Source organism: Chanodichthys erythropterus, chromosome 4, assembly GCF_024489055.1.
Source record: "Chanodichthys erythropterus isolate Z2021 chromosome 4, ASM2448905v1, whole genome shotgun sequence".
In the NCBI taxonomy this organism is placed as follows: Eukaryota; Metazoa; Chordata; class Actinopteri; order Cypriniformes; family Xenocyprididae; genus Chanodichthys; species Chanodichthys erythropterus.
In genome coordinates, this window is record NC_090224.1 from 6,943,769 (window position 1) to 6,965,364 (window position 21,596).

General features: G+C 42.0%; 1 protein-coding gene across 1 annotated transcript in view; it reads left to right on the plus strand.

Annotated features, from left to right (window-relative positions):
* LOC137018395 (proline-rich membrane anchor 1-like) overlaps window positions 1-21,596 on the plus strand; it is a 49,035-nt gene that overhangs the window by 11,504 nt on the left and 15,935 nt on the right. The window contains exon 3 of the mRNA XM_067383017.1: window positions 16,181-16,313. Coding sequence (XP_067239118.1) covers window positions 16,181-16,313 — 133 coding nt within the window. The remainder of the gene's footprint in view (window positions 1-16,180; window positions 16,314-21,596) is intronic.

The window sequence follows — 21,596 nt, forward strand, 5'->3', positions numbered from 1 at the left end:
TGTCATGAGTGTGGATGAGCCACCCACAGGGATGGAGGCCCACGATTGCTCCCTCCCTCCACCTGCAGACTTTCCCGTTGTACAAGTAGAGCAGAGGCATTCCCTACCTGTGCTTGTGAACAAACGCAAGAGGTCTGTGGCTCGGGCGACAGAGGATAAAAGTGGGGTATAGAGTGGGGGGCTCTAGGTCTGCAGAATGAAGGTATTGGCATCTGAATATCTGCAAAATTAAAGCCAGTGACATCCACTTTTTGCTTGTGTAATATCTGATATCATTCAAGCACAAGGAAATCAGCAGCTGGTACTGCAACCAAAGAGAGAGTGAGAAGAAAAAAACATGAGCCCGTACTCTAACCGAGCGGTAAGATTTAGTCTGGAGTTAAAAATTCTTGTAAATTACTCAAAAGTCCCTGACTTTGCTCCTTGTGTGGCAGTCTACCAAAAAATGTGCAGAACTCAACTCAGATGGAGTTATTGTTTGTTTTTATATCTGGCAGCCTGTCAGTCCTCTTATTTTAAAATCAGTTTTGCCCAGGCAATCCAGAGCCATGTAACTCCATTAAACAGGAGAGCAGGTACAAAAATAGCCTAATCTAATAGGCCTGGTTTGCTCTGCCTTCATAAGACCGACCCTCTGATATGTCTGCTGCTCCTTTATCATTGACAGGAGATGATGTTATTCACATTGTACACGGTGCATCAAACTTTAACTTTGGATTACAAAATTGTTTTTATTTGGTGGTTTTTCTTATAAGGCATTTAATATAAGTTTTAGTGTAGCTGTTGAAACATGGATTGATCAAATAAATGAAGCCTAAGAGTTTATTTTAAAAACAATAATCTGACCATACTGACCATAACGACCCCAAACTTCCGGATGGTATGTTCACAATGTTCACACATATTTGTAAAATATTTTATTTAATGTAGTGTAGAATATATAATACATAAAAATTAAATTAAAACAGTTGATTTAAGTTAAGTATTTTAATTATATAAACTAATATAGCTTAGTAGTAATAAGGGGGGGGGGGGGGGGGTCATAATACAAGCCATAAACAAAGAGTGCTTTCAGTATTTAAGCTGCATTCACACTAATGCACAGATCTCTTTTGAAATATAAGATGTGGGACTTCCGGTTTGTGCAATGTAGGCAGAGGACGCGTGTGTGCGAGCCTCCCGACAACTTCAAATTAAATATTAATAACTGTCTTCAATAAATTAGACGCACATTAGGGGGCTGTAATAGTGGTGTGACGGCAAAATACCTAACTCTAAAACGAAAACTGATCAAGATTCGAAGAAAACTTCCATAAGCAGCAAGTTAGCTAAAATGGCGGCGGCTGCACCGGAGGCTAACGAGGATTTTTCTTTGAGTATGCTGACTACGGAGCTGGAAAAACAGCGAGAATATCTGAAAGAGGATATGAGTGCGTTAATCAAGTCTTCCCTGGCACCAATTCAACTATCTATAGAATCGTTTCAAGAAACCGTGGACGCATTCGGAAAGCGTCTCACAGCTGTGGAAACTACGGCAGGAGAAAGCTTCGAGGCCCTCATTAAAGCGGAGGCAGACATCGCTGCGTTAAAAGCAACCAACGAGACGTTGCTAGATCGTTTGGACGATCTGGAAAATCGTTCACGTAGGGCAAATCTTCGGATCATAAATGTGCCTGAAGACGGCGAAATCGGAACGGACATGATTAAGTTCACTTCGGATCTACTGAAAGACGTTATGGGGGATCAGGTATTCGAGAAACCACCAGAACTGGAAAGAGCGCATCGCGGATTGGCGCCTAAACCCAGAAAGGGCCTACCTCCAAGACCCATTATCGTATGTTTTCATCGATTCCAGGAGAAGGAACGAGCTTTGCACTGGGCTAGGCAACACGAGCTGCAGTATCGAGGGAAGACTATCAGATTCTATCCTGACTTAAGCGCGGCACTCTCCAAGAAGCGCGCTGCATTCAAGAACATTAAAACAATGCTCTACCAGAAAGGGATCCGTTTCAGATTTCTCTACCCTGCCCGCTTGCGATTCACACACGACGGGGAAACCTTCACTTTTGAGTCAGCACCCGAAGCCGAAGCCTTTTACGAACGACGAATCAACGCGACGTTGGCTGTAGCAGGGCAGTAATTTGCTAACCACACATTTCTAACTGACTAATGTTACTTTAAAGATATGCACACACAGCTACTTTTACTGCAGACTAAAAACACAGGCGTATGTTCTGCTTATGATTGATGACATCAATGATCGGAAGACGGACTAAGTGCCCCCCCTTTATTTGTTATTATTTTTATTTTTTATTTTTTTTCTCTTAACCTGTCTAAATACAGTATATACAGTATTTACAAATTGCTGTGATGTGAAGGTTGCCGGGGGGCTCAACAGCTAAGTAGATAATGAAGAGTTACTGGGAGTGTAACGGGGTGATAGGAGTCCTGCAGCTTACCTCAGTTGGGGAGGTAAACATAGGAAAAAGTGTTCTAATGTTCATGGGTTGGTTTACTGCCTTATTGATTGTGTTTTTCTTTTATTTTCCCTTTTTGTTTTTTTCAATGGATACTCCATTTGTTTTTGTTTTGTTTTGGGATGAGAAATTTAGCTGGGTACCAGCTCTGTCTATGCCACAGGTGCAGTGTTTATCTTCTTATAGTGAACTATGTTCAATGTTTAAACAGGAATGACAGGAAAGTCATGTATTAGGTTTACATCATGGAATGTTAAAGGTCTTAATGGTCCTATAAAAAGGTCAAAAATCTTTTCCCACCTTAAACGTCTTAAATCCTTAAATCCGGTTGAAGAAACCATGGGCAGGTCACATTTTCCATTCTAAATTTAATGCCAAGGCAAGAGGAACAGCTATAATAATACACAAAAAAATTCAATTCTCTCCCTCTGAAGTTATTGCTGACCCTCAGGGTCGTTTTATCATGGTGTCTGGAAAACTATTTCATACTCCTCTACTTTCATATTCCTCTCCTCAGTAAAGGGAGTTGATTATTCTGCTATTGTAGAATCTGATCATGCTCCCTTATTACTAGATCTCTCCTTTTCATCTAATTTTACGAACCACATATGGCGATTTAATTCTTCACTATTGTCAGATGACTAATTTTGCAAACACATATCCTCTTCAATTGACAACTTTTTACAATACAACGCCACAGAGCAAATCTCCCCTTCTCTCCTTTGGGAGACGCTGAAAGTAGTGCTCAGGGGGGACATTATTTCATACACTGCTTTTATTAACAAAGAGAGGGAAAGGAAAAGGCAACAGCTAATTGGGATGATATCCAAAATTGACAGTCAGTACTCTACTTCTCCTACACCAGAACTTTATAAAGAAAGGATTGAACTTCAAACTCAATATAATTTAATTTCGTCAAACCATGCAGAACGGCTTATTCTCCGGTCACGAGGTTTTTTCTATGAGCACGGTGATAAGGCTGGCCGACTTCTAGCCCACCAGCTTAAATCCAGATCATCAGCTCAACATATTTCTCAAATCACAAATGATGCTGGGGATGTAACTACCGATCTCCTTAAAATTAATAACACGTTTATGAACTTTTATTCTAGCCTTTATAAATCAGAAACCCCTAAGGATCAGTCTAAATTGGTAGAGTTTTTTGACATCATAAATCTTCCCACTATTTCACCAGAACATAAAAAAGATTTAGATCATCCCCTCCAGCTACAAGAAATATCTGCGGCCATATCAGCGTTGCAAAGCGGCAAGGCCCCAGGGCCTGATGGCTTTCCGATCGAATTCTATAAGCAGTTTTCTACTAAATTATCCCCACTTTTGCTTAATATGTTTGAATATTCCTTGTCCCAAGGAACTTTACCAAAGTCCCTTACCGAAGCATTGATTACACTTCTATTAAAGCCTGAGAAAGACCCTACACAATGTAGCTCATATCGACCAATTTCGTTGTTAAATGCAGACGTCAAAATTTTAGCCAAATTACTGGCTATTCGATTAGAGTCTCCCTTGGTCAATATAATTTCAGCTAATCAGACTGGCTTTATAAAAGGTCGGCACATTTTCTCTAACATTCGTCGTCTTTTGAATGTTCTTTACACCCCTCAATCCCAGGACACCCCTGAAATTGTAGTTTCGCTAGATGCCGAAAAAGCATTTGATCGCGTGGAATGGGACTACCTTTTCTTTGCTATGAATAAGTTTGGATTCGGCCCCAGATTTATAGAGTGGACCCGACTTCTGTATACTTCCCCAGTTGCTTCAGTGGTTACTAATAAATGGCGATCCAAAAACTTTTCTCTATCAAGGGGCACTCGGCAGGGGTGCCCATTAAGCCCCCTTCTGTTTACAATTGCAATTGAACCACTCTCTCTGGTATTAAAATCCACACCTTCTTTTCATGGTATAAACAGATGGGGTGTTGAACATAAGCTCTCATTATATGCTGATGACTTGCTTCTTTACATCTCAAATCCTTCATCATGCATCAATGACATTATCAAAATTTTGCACAATTTTGGGACTTTCTCTGGCTATAAATTGAATATCTCTAAAAGTGAATGCATGCCTGTTAACACACTCGCCAGGCAAATGCCTGACTCTGCGTTCCCCTTTCGCTTGGCAAGATCTGGGTTTAAATATCTGGGCATCAATATTGCACATAACTTTAAAGGACTATTTGAAAACAACTTTACTCCTTTTTTGATTAAACTCAAATCTGATCTTCAAAAATGGAGGATTCTTCATCTAACCCTGGCTGGCAGGGTGAACTGTGTTAAAATGACAGTTCTCCCAAGATTCTTATATTTATTTCAGTGCCTACCCATCTTCCTATCCAAAGCTTTTTTCAAAAGATTAGACAAACTTATTTCTAATTTTATATGGGATGGAAAAACCCCTAGGATTCGGAAAGAGTTTCTCCAGAAACATAGCAATGATGGGGGTTTAGCTCTCCCTAATTTGTTATATTATCATTGGGCAGCTCAAGTTCAAAAGATAGTCTACTGGATGCACTCATCAGGTACCACTGATTGGTGCGAAACAGAATCTAAATCTTGCACAGCAACCTCTCTACAAGCCCTATTAACATCTAGCCTACCAATTAATATAGCACAATATACATCAAATCCGGTTGTTCATTCTACTCTTAAAATTTGGACTCAGCTACGCCAACATTTACAGCTGAGACAAGCACTTTTGCTTCACAGTCCAATATGCGCCAATCATGCATTTCTCCCTGCCAAACTGGATTCTGCATTTAAACAATGGCAAGATAAAGGCATCACTCAATTTGGTGATCTTTATATTGATGGTCTTTTTGCTAGTTTTAATGATTTGCGGTCCAAATTCAATCTTAATCAAGCTGACCTTTTTCGTTATTTTCAGACACAACATTTTGTGAATGCCCAAAGCCCATCATTTCCACATATTCCACCTAAGTCTCCTGCAGACTCTTTGTTCGAAGTTCCCCTCCATCTACAAGGTTTTATCTCAAGAATCTATACAATTTTCATGTCTTTAAAAAGTGCAGGAACAGATAAAGTTAAAAGTGAATGGGAAAGAGAGCTTGGAACAGTATTCTCAGAGGAGTTCTGGAGCAATGCCCTCCATAGAGTGAATGATAGCACCTCTTGCGCCCGATTGAGTCTTATACAGTTTAAGGTTTTACACCGTGTGCATCTAAGCAGGGTAAGGATTGCTTCCTTCAATCCTACTTTTGATAAGACCTGTATTAGATGTCACACTGAAGAAGCTGATCTGACTCACATGTTTTGGACATGCCCTACACTTACTGTTTACTGGTCAACCATATTTGATACACTCTCTCAAATATGTAACGTACAACTGAAGCCATGTGCTGAATTTGCTATATTTGGTGCTCCAACTGATGAATAGAATCTGACTCGAAGACAATTAAACATTATTGCTTTTGCATCCTTGTTGGCTCGTAGACGGGTGTTATTACATTGGAAATCTGCGAACCCACCTAAAGCATCGCATTGGCTTCAGGATCTGATGTTATACTTACATTTGGAAAAGATTAAATATTCAACTAGACATTCCCACAAATTTTCATATGTCTGGCAACCCTTGTTATCTTATTTCTCTGCCATAAATGTTCTTCCTGGGGAGTATTTACATATGTAAACTTGTAGAGCTTGTGTTTATTGTTGTATCATGGTTTCACTTTTGATTGTGGTGTCCAATTTTTATTTTTTTTTTTGTGTATGTTTGTTTGTTTTGTTGTTTTTTTTTTTTATTGACATTGCCATTGTCTAACTGTGGGATATTTTTACCCTATTTTGTTTTAATATTGTATCATTATTTTCATCATCTTTTTTACTATCACCATTAATAAATATCATGTAAGGCAGGTTGTTTTGGGTTGGTTGGGGAGGGATTGAAAATGTAAAAACGTATAATCTCTGTACAAACAATAGCATTTGTCCTTGAAATAAAAAAAGAAAAAAAAAAAAGAAATATAAGATGTGGGCTGTCCTGTCTGTTTAATCCCTTAAGGGCGCAAAACATTTGCGATATTTTATAAATGTTGATAAAAAATTATTGAGACATAATGCCATTTCCATTAACGGATGTTATGCGACTAAAACTCTCGCGATGAGTCATTTTCCTCTCGCGATAAGTCATTTTCCAAAAGATATTTCTATGAGAGCTTTATTTTGAGTGTAATATTTGCCACGGCTTCTAAAAGCCCTTCTCTCTCATATATGCTTCCCTGTGAGCTTCTCAATACTACAATGGATGCTTCCTCATTTCTTCGCTCCTCCGCCTGTGATCTGGAAAATGATCAAAGAAAATCTTGAAGGCCATTTTAATTCTATAAATGCCATTTCAATTCTATAAATTCACAGCAAGGAGTTGAGGAACAAGGCATGAGGAAGCTTCCTGAGGAGCTTTGAGCGAGGATGCACAGGTGCATAGACATCTAATACTATTAGTTTCTATATTAATTATTAATTGTTAATAGATTAATAATATTAGTATTAGATGTCAAACTTTAAGGGTTCCCAGATCCCTTGAGGATCAAGAATATTCCAATATACAAATAAGTTTTCCTTTCCTGCATCGATTTCTTTGGGGCAGTCATCTTTTCTCTGTAAGCACATAGCGTGTGTTGGGCCATTTGAGAGTAAAGAGTCTTCCGAGGACAGGCCCTGTCTTCCAGGCAGCCACTACACTCATTATTGAATATTAGTCATTTCACTCTTTGCTGCAAGTTATCAGACTGAGAACACTGTGGGCCCTATACAAGCAGACATATTTTGAAATAAGGGGAGGTAAAGTCACAGCTGGGAAATGTTCTTGCTTTTTAAAGTCTTAATGTATTAACATTAAAGTTGTGTAATCAACCAGTATACATTCTCATGTAGATGTTTTAACAAATGGGCAAGTCCACTATGATATTTAAATAAGGTCACTTGTTCACTTGCCCTGAATCTTTCTGCCTTCTCTATAATGTATTTTGATTTCCGGCTGTGTCATAGTTCATCTGTAAAGAATCTGACTTGGTAATCAATATAAGAGTTACTTTCTGCTCTGTTGAATTATTTCCGCAGTTATGCATTTGTGTTTTTCCGTCCGTTCGGAGTCATCAATCTGGATGATAAACAGCAAAAGAGAAGCCCTTCTGAAGTTGCTGATGCATTGTTCTCGACCCAGTGGAGAATTATTCAGTGATTTATACTCCAAAGCTGCTGGCTAATACCTCACAGCCCTTTAATTAATGGGAGGTTTGAGAGAATAATGAGGAGTAACAAAGCGATGTTTGTAGTATTACTCCTGTGTAACAGTGTACCAGTGCTCTTTTACATTAAAATAATGCTGATTCTCGTGCTGAAGACTGTGCTCATCTGGTAAGAACTCTAAACTAGAGATGCACCGATACAAAATTTCTCAGCCGATACCAATAACCGATTATTCAGAATTAGCGATGGTAAGATTCACAGATTTGCATCGGTGCATCAGCATAAAAGTTAACGATGTGATGCATCGATTTAAAAAGTGTGCATCGGATACAAGTTGGCATTTGTATCATGATGCATCTTTTCTAACATATTTGCAGCAGTTTATTTATATATAATTATTAGTAGATGCGTTATACGTTTATTATTTAGAAAGTCAACAATAATTTGTGTACATTATTGTCACGGGAAATAAAGATAGATGTAAGTGCAAGTCAAAATATCTCATTTATAGAGCTTCACGCCAGAAAGTCAGGGACAAACACACAAACAGCAGGAGAGCGGCGACACAGGGACTTCGGTGGGCCATGGTGAGATGATCGTGGTGAAGTCCGTGGGAGTGTGAGTAGAAGTGAAGAATCCAACGATGAAACAATAATCCAGAATGAAGACACGAAGAACCAACTCCAAACGGAAGCACACACGAGGAAAACAGGGGAACAGGACAGGGAACTCCAACAACGATCTGACAAACACGAGACGAAAGACAAGGCAATAAATAGGCAGTCCTGGATTGAAAACAGCGACGCCCACATGAAACAATTAACGTGACAGCACAACATAAACACAGACCACAGACAGAGACTGCAGATCTTCAACCGTGACAATTATTTTATATGTAGATGGATTTCTTCTCTGTAAACTGTTTCTCAAGTGCATTCTCTCATCACCACTGCTGCTACGTGAATATGACCTATAACAACACTACAGAGACCGAGGCATGTCCTGAGAGTCACGGAAACTAAACAGGGAACCCTCTCATTTGGTAAATATAACAACAGAGCCCAAACTATTATATTCAACTGCTATTTATTTTCAGACATAATTATGCTATAAATAAGTGCTATATATCGAGGCATGTCTTGAGAGTCACATAGAATATAGAATAAACAGGGAACCCTCTGTAACAGAGTTCATAGTGTAGGAAGGAAGATGACGGTCGGCTTTGACTACTGGCTGCTTTTATTTATCCACAAAACAAGAGGTGTGCAGACAGGCACAAAACGGTCAAAAATCAACATCAAATTCACTCCAACAAACACAACAGAAATCCAGGAGTGTGGCAGCCAGTAGTCCTTCTCTCTCTCCCTCGCTCCTGCTTCTCCTGGCGTTTTATACTCTCTCCACGCCAATTACTGAAACAAGAGACAGGTGTTTGTTATTTGCACTTAACCCACTCACTCACCGCGTGTCTCCTGCCTCTCTCTCCCGCTGCAGACTTCGCTGAACCACGCCCCCCTTGCCACATACCCCCGACGCCCAACTCAACCCACCCCCCACCCCTTTCTGGAGAGGAAATCACCAACAGTCATCTGAACACCCGGCCTGTGGACCACTTTGAATTTAAAAGGCTGTAAAGCTAGATACCAACGGGTGATACACGCGGTGGTATCCTTCATGCGGTGTAGCCACTGCAGAGGAGCGTGGTCCGAACAGAGGGTGAATTCCCGTCCCAGGAGATAATAGCGGAGGGTGAGGATGGACCACCTGATGGCCAAACACTCCTTCTCCACGGTGCTGTACTTAGTCTCTCTCTTAGAGAGCTTACGACTAATGTACAGCACCGCCCGTTCCTCGCCCTCTATCTCCTGGGACAGTCTGCAACACAAAAGGGAGAGAAAAATCAGGAGAGTGAAGCAACGGCCCGCCACACAGAGCAGCTTTTCCCTGGGTAAACGCATGCTGGCATGGCTCCGTCCATTGAACCGTATCAGGTGCTTCCTTTTTAGTAAGATCTGTCAAGGGGCTGGTCATGTCCGAATAATTAGGCACAAACCTTCTGTAATATCCCGCCAGCCCCAAGAACTGTCTTACCTCCTTTTTGGTCTTGGGGCACGGACAGGTCGCAACTGCTGCAGTCTTATCAATTTGGGGACGCACCTGTCCATTCCCCAAGTGGAAGTCCAGATACTTTACTTCCACGCGCCCAATCGCACACTTCTTCGGGTTGGCCGTGAGCCCGGCTCCCCTCAGCGACCTTAAGACCGCCCTCAAATGCTGCATATGCCGCTGCCAGTCATTACTAAATATGATAATATCATCCAGATAGGCGGCCGCATATGCAGCATGGGGCCGTGACACTCAGCCGCTGAAAGGTAGCCGGTGCCCCGAACAGCCCGAGCGGAAGTCTAACAAATTGGTGTAATCCAAACGGCGTCGTGAAAGCTGTTTTTTCTCTGGATAATGGAGACAAGGGGATCTGCCAATAACCCTTTGTTAAGTCCAATGTCAAATAAAAACAAGCCGTACCGAGCCAGTCAAGCAATTCATCAACCCATGCCATTGGATATGCGTCGAATTTCGACACAGCATTCACCTTGCGATAATCCACACAGAACCGCACAGAGCCGTCCATTTTAGAAACCAAAACTGTCGGGCTGTTGGATTCTTCTATTACCCCCATTTCAAGCATCGCACCTAATTCTTCCTGAACTACCTTTTTCTTGTGTTCAGGCAAGCAATATGGCCGGCTGCGAACCACTACGTCCGGCTCCGTCTCGATATGGTGCTGAATGAGGTTCGTATGGCCAGGTAGGGGAGAAAACATGTCAGCAAACTCTGCCTGTAATCTGGTTAAATCAATTAGCTGGGAGGGCGAGAGATGACATCCCTGGGCTGATGACCATAGAGCAACTCGAAGGAGGAAAACCCCGTGGAGGCTTGCGGGACCTCTCGCACAGCGAACAACAGGGGTTCCCACCATCTATCCCAATTTTTGGCGTCATCCTGAACGAATTTATGAATTATTGTTTTAAGTGTGTGATTAAAACGTTCGACCAGTCCGTCAATTTGTGGGTGAAAGACGCTGAATCGATTTAATGCCCAATAATTCGTAAAGTTTGCATAACGTCCGTGACATAAACGCCGGGACCTGATCAGTGAGGATTTCCTTGGGAATCCCCACTCGGGAGATTAAAGAAAATAGTGCGTCAGCAACACTCTTAGCGGAAATGTTGCGGAGAGCCACTGCTTCTGGATATCGTGTTGCATAATCCACAATGACTAATGCAAAACGATGTCCTCTTGCTGATCGCTCTAATGGCCCGATGAGGTCCATACCAATTCTTTCGAAGGGGACCTGCACTAATGGAATTGGGCGCAAAGGCACTTTTGGGGTGGCCGGTGGGTTTACCAACTGACATTCACGACAAGCCTCGTGAATGCCCGGCCAAAAAAATCGGGTCATGAGGCGATTTAGTGTCGTCACCTGTCCTAAAAGACCAGCCATTGGATTAGAATGAGCCGTCTGAAAAAGCATTTCCCGGCGGCTCCTAGGAACTAATAACTGGGTTGTATCTTCTTTTGTCTGAGTGTCTTGGGTCACTTGATACAACATATCTTTAATAATTGCAAAATATGAATAGGTAAGCGGTTGTCCAGGATGGAGAGGCTGACCGTTGATGGTACTGACTTGTTCAAACGCATCTTTCAGCGTCTCATCCTGAGACTGCTCCTGGGGAAAATCATCGCGCTCCGAGAAAATAAATCTCTCGATTTCACTCTGTTCCCCTGAGGCAGTACTCATTGGTCCCGGTTCAGTCTCTCCCGCCTGCACACTCGCGTTCCCCTCCGGTGCATTTTTTCCCCAAGAGGCATCCGCACATAAAACCCCCAATAATTCTTTAAACGCTGGACAATTGGTTCCCAAAATTAACGGATGCCGGAGGTGCGGGTTGTGAGGTTAACTGCCACCTCAACACTATTTTTTTGCCCCTGGAATTGAATAATGAATGGCCGAATAAGATACTCCACCACATCCCCATGCACACAACGCACCTTAACCATGCGGCTTGTATCCAATGCCCCGGATTGTATCAGACTTTGATGGATTGAGGTTTGGTTACATCCTGAATCCACCAATGCCTGATAGGTACCCCCCTTGATACTCACAGGTATTTGGTACCACCCAGCTTGACCGGGGGCAGCCTGCGGGACATCCAGGACCCGGATCATTGTCTCCACCTCCATAACTGGGCACCTGTTCACGAAATGGTCCCGGTCCCCGCAATGCCAGCAGGCCGGCCCAGACCTCCCCGTTGCTCCAGTGGCAGAGAGTGGATTTAGCGGCTGATGTGGAGAGAGTGGAGAAACAGGAGCGGGGTCCCCCTGGACGGGACTCTGGGAGCCAAATAAGGAATCTGGCCATTCCCGCCCCGCCCCGGGGCACAAAACGGTAAAAAATCAACATCAAATTCACTCCAACAAACACAACAGAATTCCAGGAGTAGTCCTTCTCTCTCTCCCTCGCTCCTGCTTCTCCTGGCGTTTTATACTCTCTCCACGCAAATTACTGAAACAGGAGACAGGTGTTTTTTTATTTGCGCTTAACCCACTCACTCACCGCACGTCTCCTGCCTCTCTCTCCCACTGCAGACTTCGCTGAACCACGCCCCGCTTGCCACACCCTCTCATTTGGTAAATATAACAACAGAGCCCAAACTATTATATTCAACTGCTATTTATTTTCAGACATAATTATGCTATAAATAAATGCTATATATTTTTAAAATACTAAATGTATATTAAATGCTTTTATCAGGCGATACTGATGATTGGCCGATACATCTGTGCATCCCTATTCTGAACCTTTCTTAAAATCGGGCCACTATCTTATCTTTTCACTATCTTGCTTAATGATGACCTAACTGATTGTTACTACGTAACCTTTCCACAAACACGCTTGCTGCATCTCTTGTGTTTGTTTATAGGTTTTGAGAACATCTACTACATCAAGTTCAGTGTTTGTAGTTACATGCTGGTTTTGATGCAATGGGTAAGAAGTCATAATGGCTGTAATCAGTTCACACATGTACACAACCATTTAAAAGTTTTGTTCAAAATTTCCACCTCCTGACAGTTTGACCTGTTCTAAATAAAATTGTTCTTATGAAGTTTATATTTAAAAAAGAATCCTGAAGAATCCCCACCGTTTCCATAAAATGCTTAAGCAGCATGAAGAAAATTCAGCTTTAACACCAACTCAAACTCCATTGTTTGGAGTTTGAGAAACTCCAACTCCACCAACTCAAACTCCATTGTTTCCTCCTTCTTATATAAATCTCATTTGTTTAAAAGACCTCCGAAGAACAGGCAAATCTCAACATAACACCGACTGTTACGTAACAGTCGGGGTGTATGCCCCCAATATTTGCATATGCCAGCCCATGATCGAGGCATTACACAAGGGCAGCCAGTATTAACGTCTGGATGAAAGGCATTAGACAAGGGCAGAACGTCTGGATCTGTGCACAGCTGAATCAACAGACTAGGTAAGCAAGCAAGGACAATAGCAAAAAATGTTTCTGTCTTTCTAAATGTTTCATTAGCATGTTGCTAATGTACTGTTAAATGTGGTTAAAGTTACCATCATTTCTTACCGTATTCACGGAGACAAGAGCCGTCGCTATTTTCATTTTTAAACACTTGCAGTCTGTATAATGCATAAACACAACTTCATTCTTTATAAATCTCTCCAACAGGGTAGCATTAGCCATTTGCCACGGAGCATAGCCTCAAACTCATTCAAAATCAATGTAAACATCAAAATAAACACTGTACTTACGCGATTAGACATGCTGCACGACGAACACTTTGTAAAGATCCATTTTGAGGGTTATATTAGCTGTTTGAACTTTTTTATGTTGTTTAAGGCAAGCGCGAGCTCTTGGGGCGTGGAGCACGAGAATTAAAGGGCCACACACCCTGAAACGGTTAATTTCTAATTATGCCCCAAAATAGGCAGTTAAAAAACTGAATTAAAAAAAATCTATGAGGTATTTTGAGCTGAAACTTCACAGACACATTCAGGGGACACCTTAGACTTTACATATTTTAAAAAAGTTCTAGGGCACCTTTAAAATAGAAAACAGTTATTTTAAATTGTAGCAATATTTCACAATATTACTGTCTTTACTGTATTTTGGATCAAATAAATGGAGTCTTGGTGAGCATAATGTAATAATACTGATGTAAAAGGGGTACAAGACTGGTGTTTTCATTCTAGTCGCTATCATACAGACGGTATTTGAGCCACTATTGAAAGCTGTTGTATGAACAGAATTTGAGACTTACTAGTATATATGGTTGTCAATCCCAAACACTGTCAAAAGCCTTCGTTTCAGAACAAATACACCTGAATCTGAGGCTCAATTCTCAAAAGTATTTAGACAGAAAGGCAAAAAGTGGCAGAAAGGGAGCTATAGAGCGGTGGAAAGTGAGAAGACTAAGAGCTAGAGGAAGGGAGAGTGAGAGAGGAGAGGCAGTAGCCCTGTGTGCTCATGAGGGCAATGAACTTGTTAATTAGCCTTCTCCTGTGCATTTTTATAAGTACTATTAAATCTGCTCAGTAAAGCAGGGTGCCACTATCAGTTCCCAACCAGAAAAAAACTAATTTGAACTTTAAAGTGGAGGGGAAGGTAGAGCAACCTGAAGCACTAATATGTTTCTGGATGAGATGGCTGTGTAATGGTCCAAATAAAGCGCCTCTTGGATATGGAATGATAAATGGAGTAGAGCAGAATGCTGCAGCCTTGTGATTGGGCCATCAAGCAGTATTGGTGTGAGAGACCAGTTTGAGAGTGATAATAGTAAAAGTACTGTTCTCTACATTAGGGATGGGTGGGATGATCATAAATGGTTAAGATACACTCCTGATCCAAAGCCTGAAGTCTGGAACCCATGGACATGACCAAAGCCTGGGATTCCTCCTTTGTGATGCTTTGCCAGGCCTGTACCTGTCTTCAGTTGTTGTTTGTCTATGGGTCTTTCTGCCTTTAGTTTTGTCTCCAGCAAGTGAAACGCATACTCGATTGGGTTGAGATCATGTGACTCGGACATTGCAGAATATTCCACTTATTTTCCTTTAAAAACTCCTGGGTTACATTTGCAGTGTGCTTTGGGTCATTGTCCATCTGTGCCGTGATGCACTGCTCAATCAACTTTGCCGCTTTTGGCAGAATCTGTGCAGACTGTATATCCCTGTACTGCCCCCCACACTGCCTGTGTTTTATGGATGATGTTGTATGCTTTGGATCATAAGCTGTTCCAAGCTTTCTGATCTTTGTTTCATTAGACCAAAGAGTGCATTTCCAGAACTGGGCTGGCTTTTTTTTCCCTTATTCTTAATCTTATTCTTATTCTTGAGGCTTATGAATGGTTGCACCTTGTGGTGAAGGCTCTGTATTTGTTCTTGTAAAGTCTTCTCTTGATTGTAGACTTAGACAATGACACACCTACCTCCTGGAGAGTGTTCTATAATGGGGGTCCTGGGGTTTTTTCTTTACCATGGAGAGGATCCTGCGTTCATCTACCACAAACTGTTGATTTGGCCACTCCTAATGTTCCTGCTATCTCTCTGATTGTTTTGTTTTTGAAGCTTAACGATGGCCTGTTTAACTTGCATGGAGAGCTCCTTTGACCTATCATGTGGGTGGACAGCAACCAGATGCTTCCAAATGCAAATTTTAAATAGGGTTGGGCATTGATACAAATTTCACGATTCAATACGATTTCAATTCACAAGATTGCACTTCGATACGATTCAATTAGATTTGTATTGAATAGATTAATTGGGGCCTATCAGGTACAGTAGATGGCCAATTTCCTCAAGGAAAAAAAATCTAACTATAGTGTAAACAGGGAACCCCAGTTGGTAATTCACTATAATATTAAATGTTAAAATTAACTGATTTGTAGGCTATTTTTCTAGCTGGCTAATGAGCTGGCTTTTCTGAGGTAAATGTAACATTACTTGAAATTTGATTTCAAGCTGTTTTATTGACGTCTTTCAACATACCTTTGGATGTTCATTCATGTTTATTTCATGCTGTAACTATTAGTAAAGCGGAAGAGATAATCTGTTAATCTGCGCTTTTCCCTGACACTTTGCTTAAACTGAGGCACTATCTGTCATGCCAAATTAATGAGAGCCAAACTGTATTTGTTTGAATTTTATAATAAATTGACAGAATTTGAATGCTGATACTTTGTTTCATATCAGAAGTAACAAAGCACAAAGCTTATTGCAATTTATTGGATGGGAGGTATGCTACAAATCTCAGTTCATTTATCAACTGAAAACACTTGAAAGATCTATTCTTGGGATTTTAGAATCGATATAGCTTCTTCAAACTGAGAATCGATTATAATCGAGAAATCAATTTATTTAACCTAGTCCTATTTTTAACACTGTCTCTCTTCCAGTGGCTCCCTCCACTGTATCCCCCATAATACCCTGGAGGAGAGAGATGGAGATCTTAGTTCTGGGGACAGTAAGCTGTGCATCTGTGGTCTTCCTCCTCCTGACTGTCATCATTTGCTACAAGGCCATCAAGAGGTAAGACTCAATAGTTTTAGATATTTTATGTCAACTTTAGTTGATTCTACTTGTCATCTTTTTCAGAAACGTATAAAAAAAAAAAAAAAAAACTAAGTAAAATGTGAGAATTGGGTAAATATAAATGTGATGAACTATCCCTTTAAAGCACCAAACAAGCCTACAGGTAAACAAAGAAGATTCCATTAACGTTTTATCTGTGTCAGCTTCACGCTTCCTTAATGTAACAAGATAAGGCAGAAAAGATGTTATCTTCTTATCTGAAACATGAATTGTGAATGTTGTTGTTTTAGTTGAACTGACATGAAGCTGTAGCCTTCTTACATTAGGAAAAACAATGACAATGATTTATTCACTGCTGTCACAGTGAAGGAATTTCCCTTGCGGTGATTTTGAGTGGCACAATATCGCAGTATGCAATATTATAGCTTTTTTTTTTTTTTTTTTTTTTTATATTTTTCTGGCTATATAAATAAGAGTTACAGTGTAGTCAGCAGACACAAAGACGAAGGAGATTCAAAAACAAAACAGACTTTATTAATAATCCACATTCTCTGAATGAACACACAGGAAAATAACGCAAACCACACAATGCATAAACGAGATCTGACCAAGAACAACTAAAACACAATGCTATATAAACAGGGGTAGAACATTTTTGAAAATTACCAAAACAAATCTTAATACCAGGTGTAAATAGGGCCGGAGTCTTAATTAAAGGTGACCTAAAAGTTAAAAAATTAACTTTTATAAAGTGTTTGAACACAGATGTCTATCCACAGTGTGTGTAAACAACCAGCCTATAATGGTAAAAATCCACCCACTCCCTTTTTCATAATCCCCATAAATCATAAACAGTCTCTCCAAACGACCGGTTCCAGATTTCCCCCTACTCTTATGTAAGTGGGTTACGTAAGCCCCGCCTGTAATGAAGCGGGAGTCAGGATCGGATCCATGTGCAAGCTTTATTAAAGCAGAGTTCGTAGTTAAACAGGCAAGGGTCAAACAGTGGCAAAAAGGTACAGCAGGGACAAGGCAGAATCGTGGTCGTGGAACAGGCAGTAGATCAGGGCAGGCAGATATCATTCACAAAACCAGGAAACAATAAACAATAAAAATAAAAAAGGTCCAAAGGGCAGGTGGCAGAGATTTGTACACAGGGAACAGACAGGATCAGAAACAGGCAGGCAGACAGACAGGGTAAATAATGCTCAGAAATGCAACAGAGTAAACAAGACTGTGCAATGTGTGTGAGGAAGTGCATGGCTTAAATAGTCCAGGTAATGTGCTGCAGCTGGGTGTGGTGATTAATGATTGGTGGAGTGAGTGCAGGTGATTGCCAGGGAGGATTATGGGAAGTGTAGTCCGGGAATGACTGGAACCCTAACATAATGTCCCCCTCCCGGAAGGCGCATCCTCGTGCCATGGATGGCACAACCGGGGAGGGGAGGTGGGTGCCCTGGAGACCTACTGACAGGTGAGGGTGAATGTACGGACGGGTAAGGAGGTCTCCAGGGCAGGTCCAGGGACTCTAAGCACCACAGCAGGTCAGGTGCCTCGGGCAGCCACGGCAGTTCGGGAGCCTTGGTATGCCAAGGCAGGTCAGGAGCGTCGGGTAGCCATGGTAATTTGGGAGCCTTGGGATGCCAAGGCAGGTCAGGAGAGACGGGAAGCCATGGCAGTTCGGGAGCCTTGGGACGCCAAAGCAGGTCAGGAGCGTTGGGTAGCCATGGTAGTTCGGGAGCCTTGGGATGCCAAGGCGGGTCAGCGTTCATGGGCAGCCATGGCGGTTCAGAAGCTGGTTCGTGGTGGGCTGGAGCTGGCTCGTGGGCAGCTGGTATGCTGTTCTCAGCTCTAGTTTTGCAATTTAACAACCTCTAGTGGTGACATGTCTATATTTAAGCAGAGCATGTGCTGTTCAGCCATTTTGTGTGAGATATTTGAGAGTGCACACAGGCGATACCAATCTCTATCCATACTTCATTTACTCTTGGAAAAGGCATTGTCTGTAAGTGTTTTTTAAATGAATGTTTTTTGTGTTTTTGTTAAAAACGGTATTTTGTTAAAAACGGTACTGGCTATTACATCTCTTAAAAGAATTGGAGATCTTCAGGCACTTTCAGTTGCTCCTTCATGTTTAGACTTTGTGCCTGGAATGGTCAAAGCTTTCTTGCATCCTAGACCTGGGTATATACCCAAGGTCCCTACTCATGTCCCAGGGCCTATTGTACTGCAGGCCTTTTGTCCTCCACCTTTCACAAATGAGGATCAGGAAAAACTAATCTGCTCTGCCCAGTGAGGGCTTTAGACATCTATGTCCACAGAGCTGCCCTGTGGCGAAAAACAGAACAATTGTTTGTATGTTACAGGTCCCCTAACAAGGGAGGTCCCGCGTCTAAGCAGAGAATAAGCAAGTGGGTGGTCGAGGCCATCTCTCTTGCTTATAAGTCATCCGGACAGCCCTCGCCTTTGGCCGTCCGGGCACATTCTACCAGGAGTATGGCTGCCTCAAAGGCTTTGATTTCGGGGGTTCCCCGCAATGATATCTGTCGTCCTGAAAGATGATACAAACAGGCATTTGGTCTTATGGCCTAGTTGGGATAGCGTTCCCAAAGCGACTACGCAGCGTCAATGTTCCCATGAAAGGGAATGTCTCGGGTTACGTCTGTAACCCTGGTTCCCTGAATAAGGGAATGAGACGCTGGGTAGCTTAGCCATACTCCCTGCACGCCTGTGAACGCTTGCTTCATCCATATCAGAAGCTAGCGTTCTTTGTTCACAGGGGTGCTTTATAGTTTCCTGGTCCGTGACGTCACCCGCTCTGACGTCCAGTTAAACTATTGGTTCGATTACACAAGTGCTTCAAGACGTAATCACGCAGAGGCGTTCCCAAAGCGACCACGCAGCGTCTCGTTCCCTTATTCAGGGAACCAGGGTTACAGACGTAACCCGAGACGTTTTCAATTCATACTTGCAGCCGGAGGGCGCTCTGTGCACCTTTAGTCCACAAATACCGGCTAAAGAAGAATAGGCAATCCAGGAACTAACAGAGGCCAGAGATCGCTTACTATGGCTATTCAAAACACTTTTCAAGACAATAAATACACGATTGAGACGATGTATGCATGTATTGACTGGCTGAATCAAGAACTTCTGACATGGCTCTATTTTCATACAGATTACATAAACAGAGAATATTTGTTTTTTATTTGACTTACACGATTTAAAACCTGACATTTCAACATTTTTTTAGACATGAGTCAAAAATTTTTGTGATTAGTATTCACTAAGTTACAGTTCATTTTCTGAGAACTATCAGATTGGACTTCGTTCAGAGGGAGACAAGAGGACACACATCATGTTAGTTTTCTTTATTTTGCAAAAAGCACAACATTTTGTTTTTACTCTGAGTGTACACAAATAAAAGAAGATATTCCACAGATTAAAATGGTGTATAACTCTTAATTGTATGTGCAACATTGACAGAGTATTTTGAGTCTCTTTCACACTGGTAAGAAAAAAACCGCGGTGGTATCGCCAGCAATACCTCAGACCTCAGAGTGTTAAGTAAAAAATGCATTCTTCACTATTGTTATCATTATTAGTTTATTTAACATTCAATACACATGAATGAAGTGTAAAACAAGAAGGCCATAGCCTTATGAAAAAGAGAAAACACGTGAACATCACAGTTGTGGTGGTTGCTTGCATTCCTCTGTGGTTGGCATGTCTGCAGGTATTACAATATTGCGGTTATCGTGACAGCCCTAATGTGTTTGGCACTGATGGCACAGTAGAAGGCATTGAGTGGTGTGTCAGCCTTAAGCTGCTCTTTTGGTTTGGTACCAGTGACATGCCGTCAAGGGAAAACTGAGAGGCCTGTCAAATTGGCAGCAGACAGGGAAGGGGCCTCAGACAGCCCAATTCACTCACACAGCAAAAAAGGATAGAGGCTCCGAAACTCACTCACTCTGGGCTATACTATGATAACACGATAACTTATTTTGCATTGTGTCGATTCAAATTTCTTTTTCTTTTAGGTAATCATGAAATCTGTAAGGTTGATGGCACAGAATTGACCTTTAATATATGCTACCATTATATCACTTTCTGCAGTATCTTCAACATTTTGTGTCTATTTTTATGAGCTGTAGTTTTAACTCAAACATTTTTGGCTACATCACATTTTGTGAAAACCTGACAATGAAATAAAATCCCATATGATGTCAAGACTGGCCATAATGAGAGGTTGGACACGAGAGCCACTGAGCTATCATGGAGTTTTATTTGCATTAGTACAGCATGCCACTGTAACTTTTGACCATTTATTATGTTCCGTTACATGGACTACAATTCCCATACACACTCACCCGACTCATTATCCATGTTCATTGCACCCAGCTGGACTGTATTATGTTATTAGTGTCTGTCTATTTATACCGAGTTGTGTCTGTCCTTGGTTGTGGTTCGGTGTTTTGTTACATGCACGTTATATTTCTGGCTTTTGTTTGTGAACTGACAACGTGGAGTTTGACCTTTGCCTTTCTTGGGATTTATGTTTTGGATTCACCAATAAATGCTGCAACTGGATCCTAACATCTTGTCTGTGTGCATCCGTGACAGAACGAACCACCCTACAAGGATCCAGCAGCATGAGGGTTCTTCCGCCAGCCACGGGCAGGGAGCGTGTGGCTTTGCTGGAGACGGTGAGGGCCTTGCGACAGGGAGAAGAGGAGGTAGGGTGTTTTGCCCAGTATTTCTGGACAATGGCGGTGGGGCTAAGATATAATGATGCTGCGCTGAAGGACATATTTAACCAGTGTCTTAATGACTCTCTGCCTCAATGGGAGATGGATGGGCTGCAGATTTTGGATTTTTGGGGCTTCATCAAATATCTCGGTCATAGAAGCCAGTGGGCTACACCTGGTCAACCTGAACCCTACCGAAGAGACTTCCCAGCCCGTGAGTCCGCTCCAGTCCGTGAGTCCGTTCCAGCCGCCACAGAGGAGGTGGGCACTGAGTCTTCTCTTCACTCACGTAAGAGGAGGAAGAGGAGGAGGAAGGCTTCAATTATCCCTCAAGGCCTAGAGGCCTTCCCAGAGCCCGCTCCAGTCAGTGAGTCCGCTCCAGTCAGTGAGTTCACTCCAGCTAGGGAGTCCGCTCCAGCCAGTGAGTCCGCTCCAGCCAGTGAGTCCACTCCAGAGCCCGCTCCAGCCAGTGAGTCCGCTCCAGCCAGTGAGTCCGCTCCAGTCAGTGAGTCCACTCCAGAGCCCGCTCCAGCCA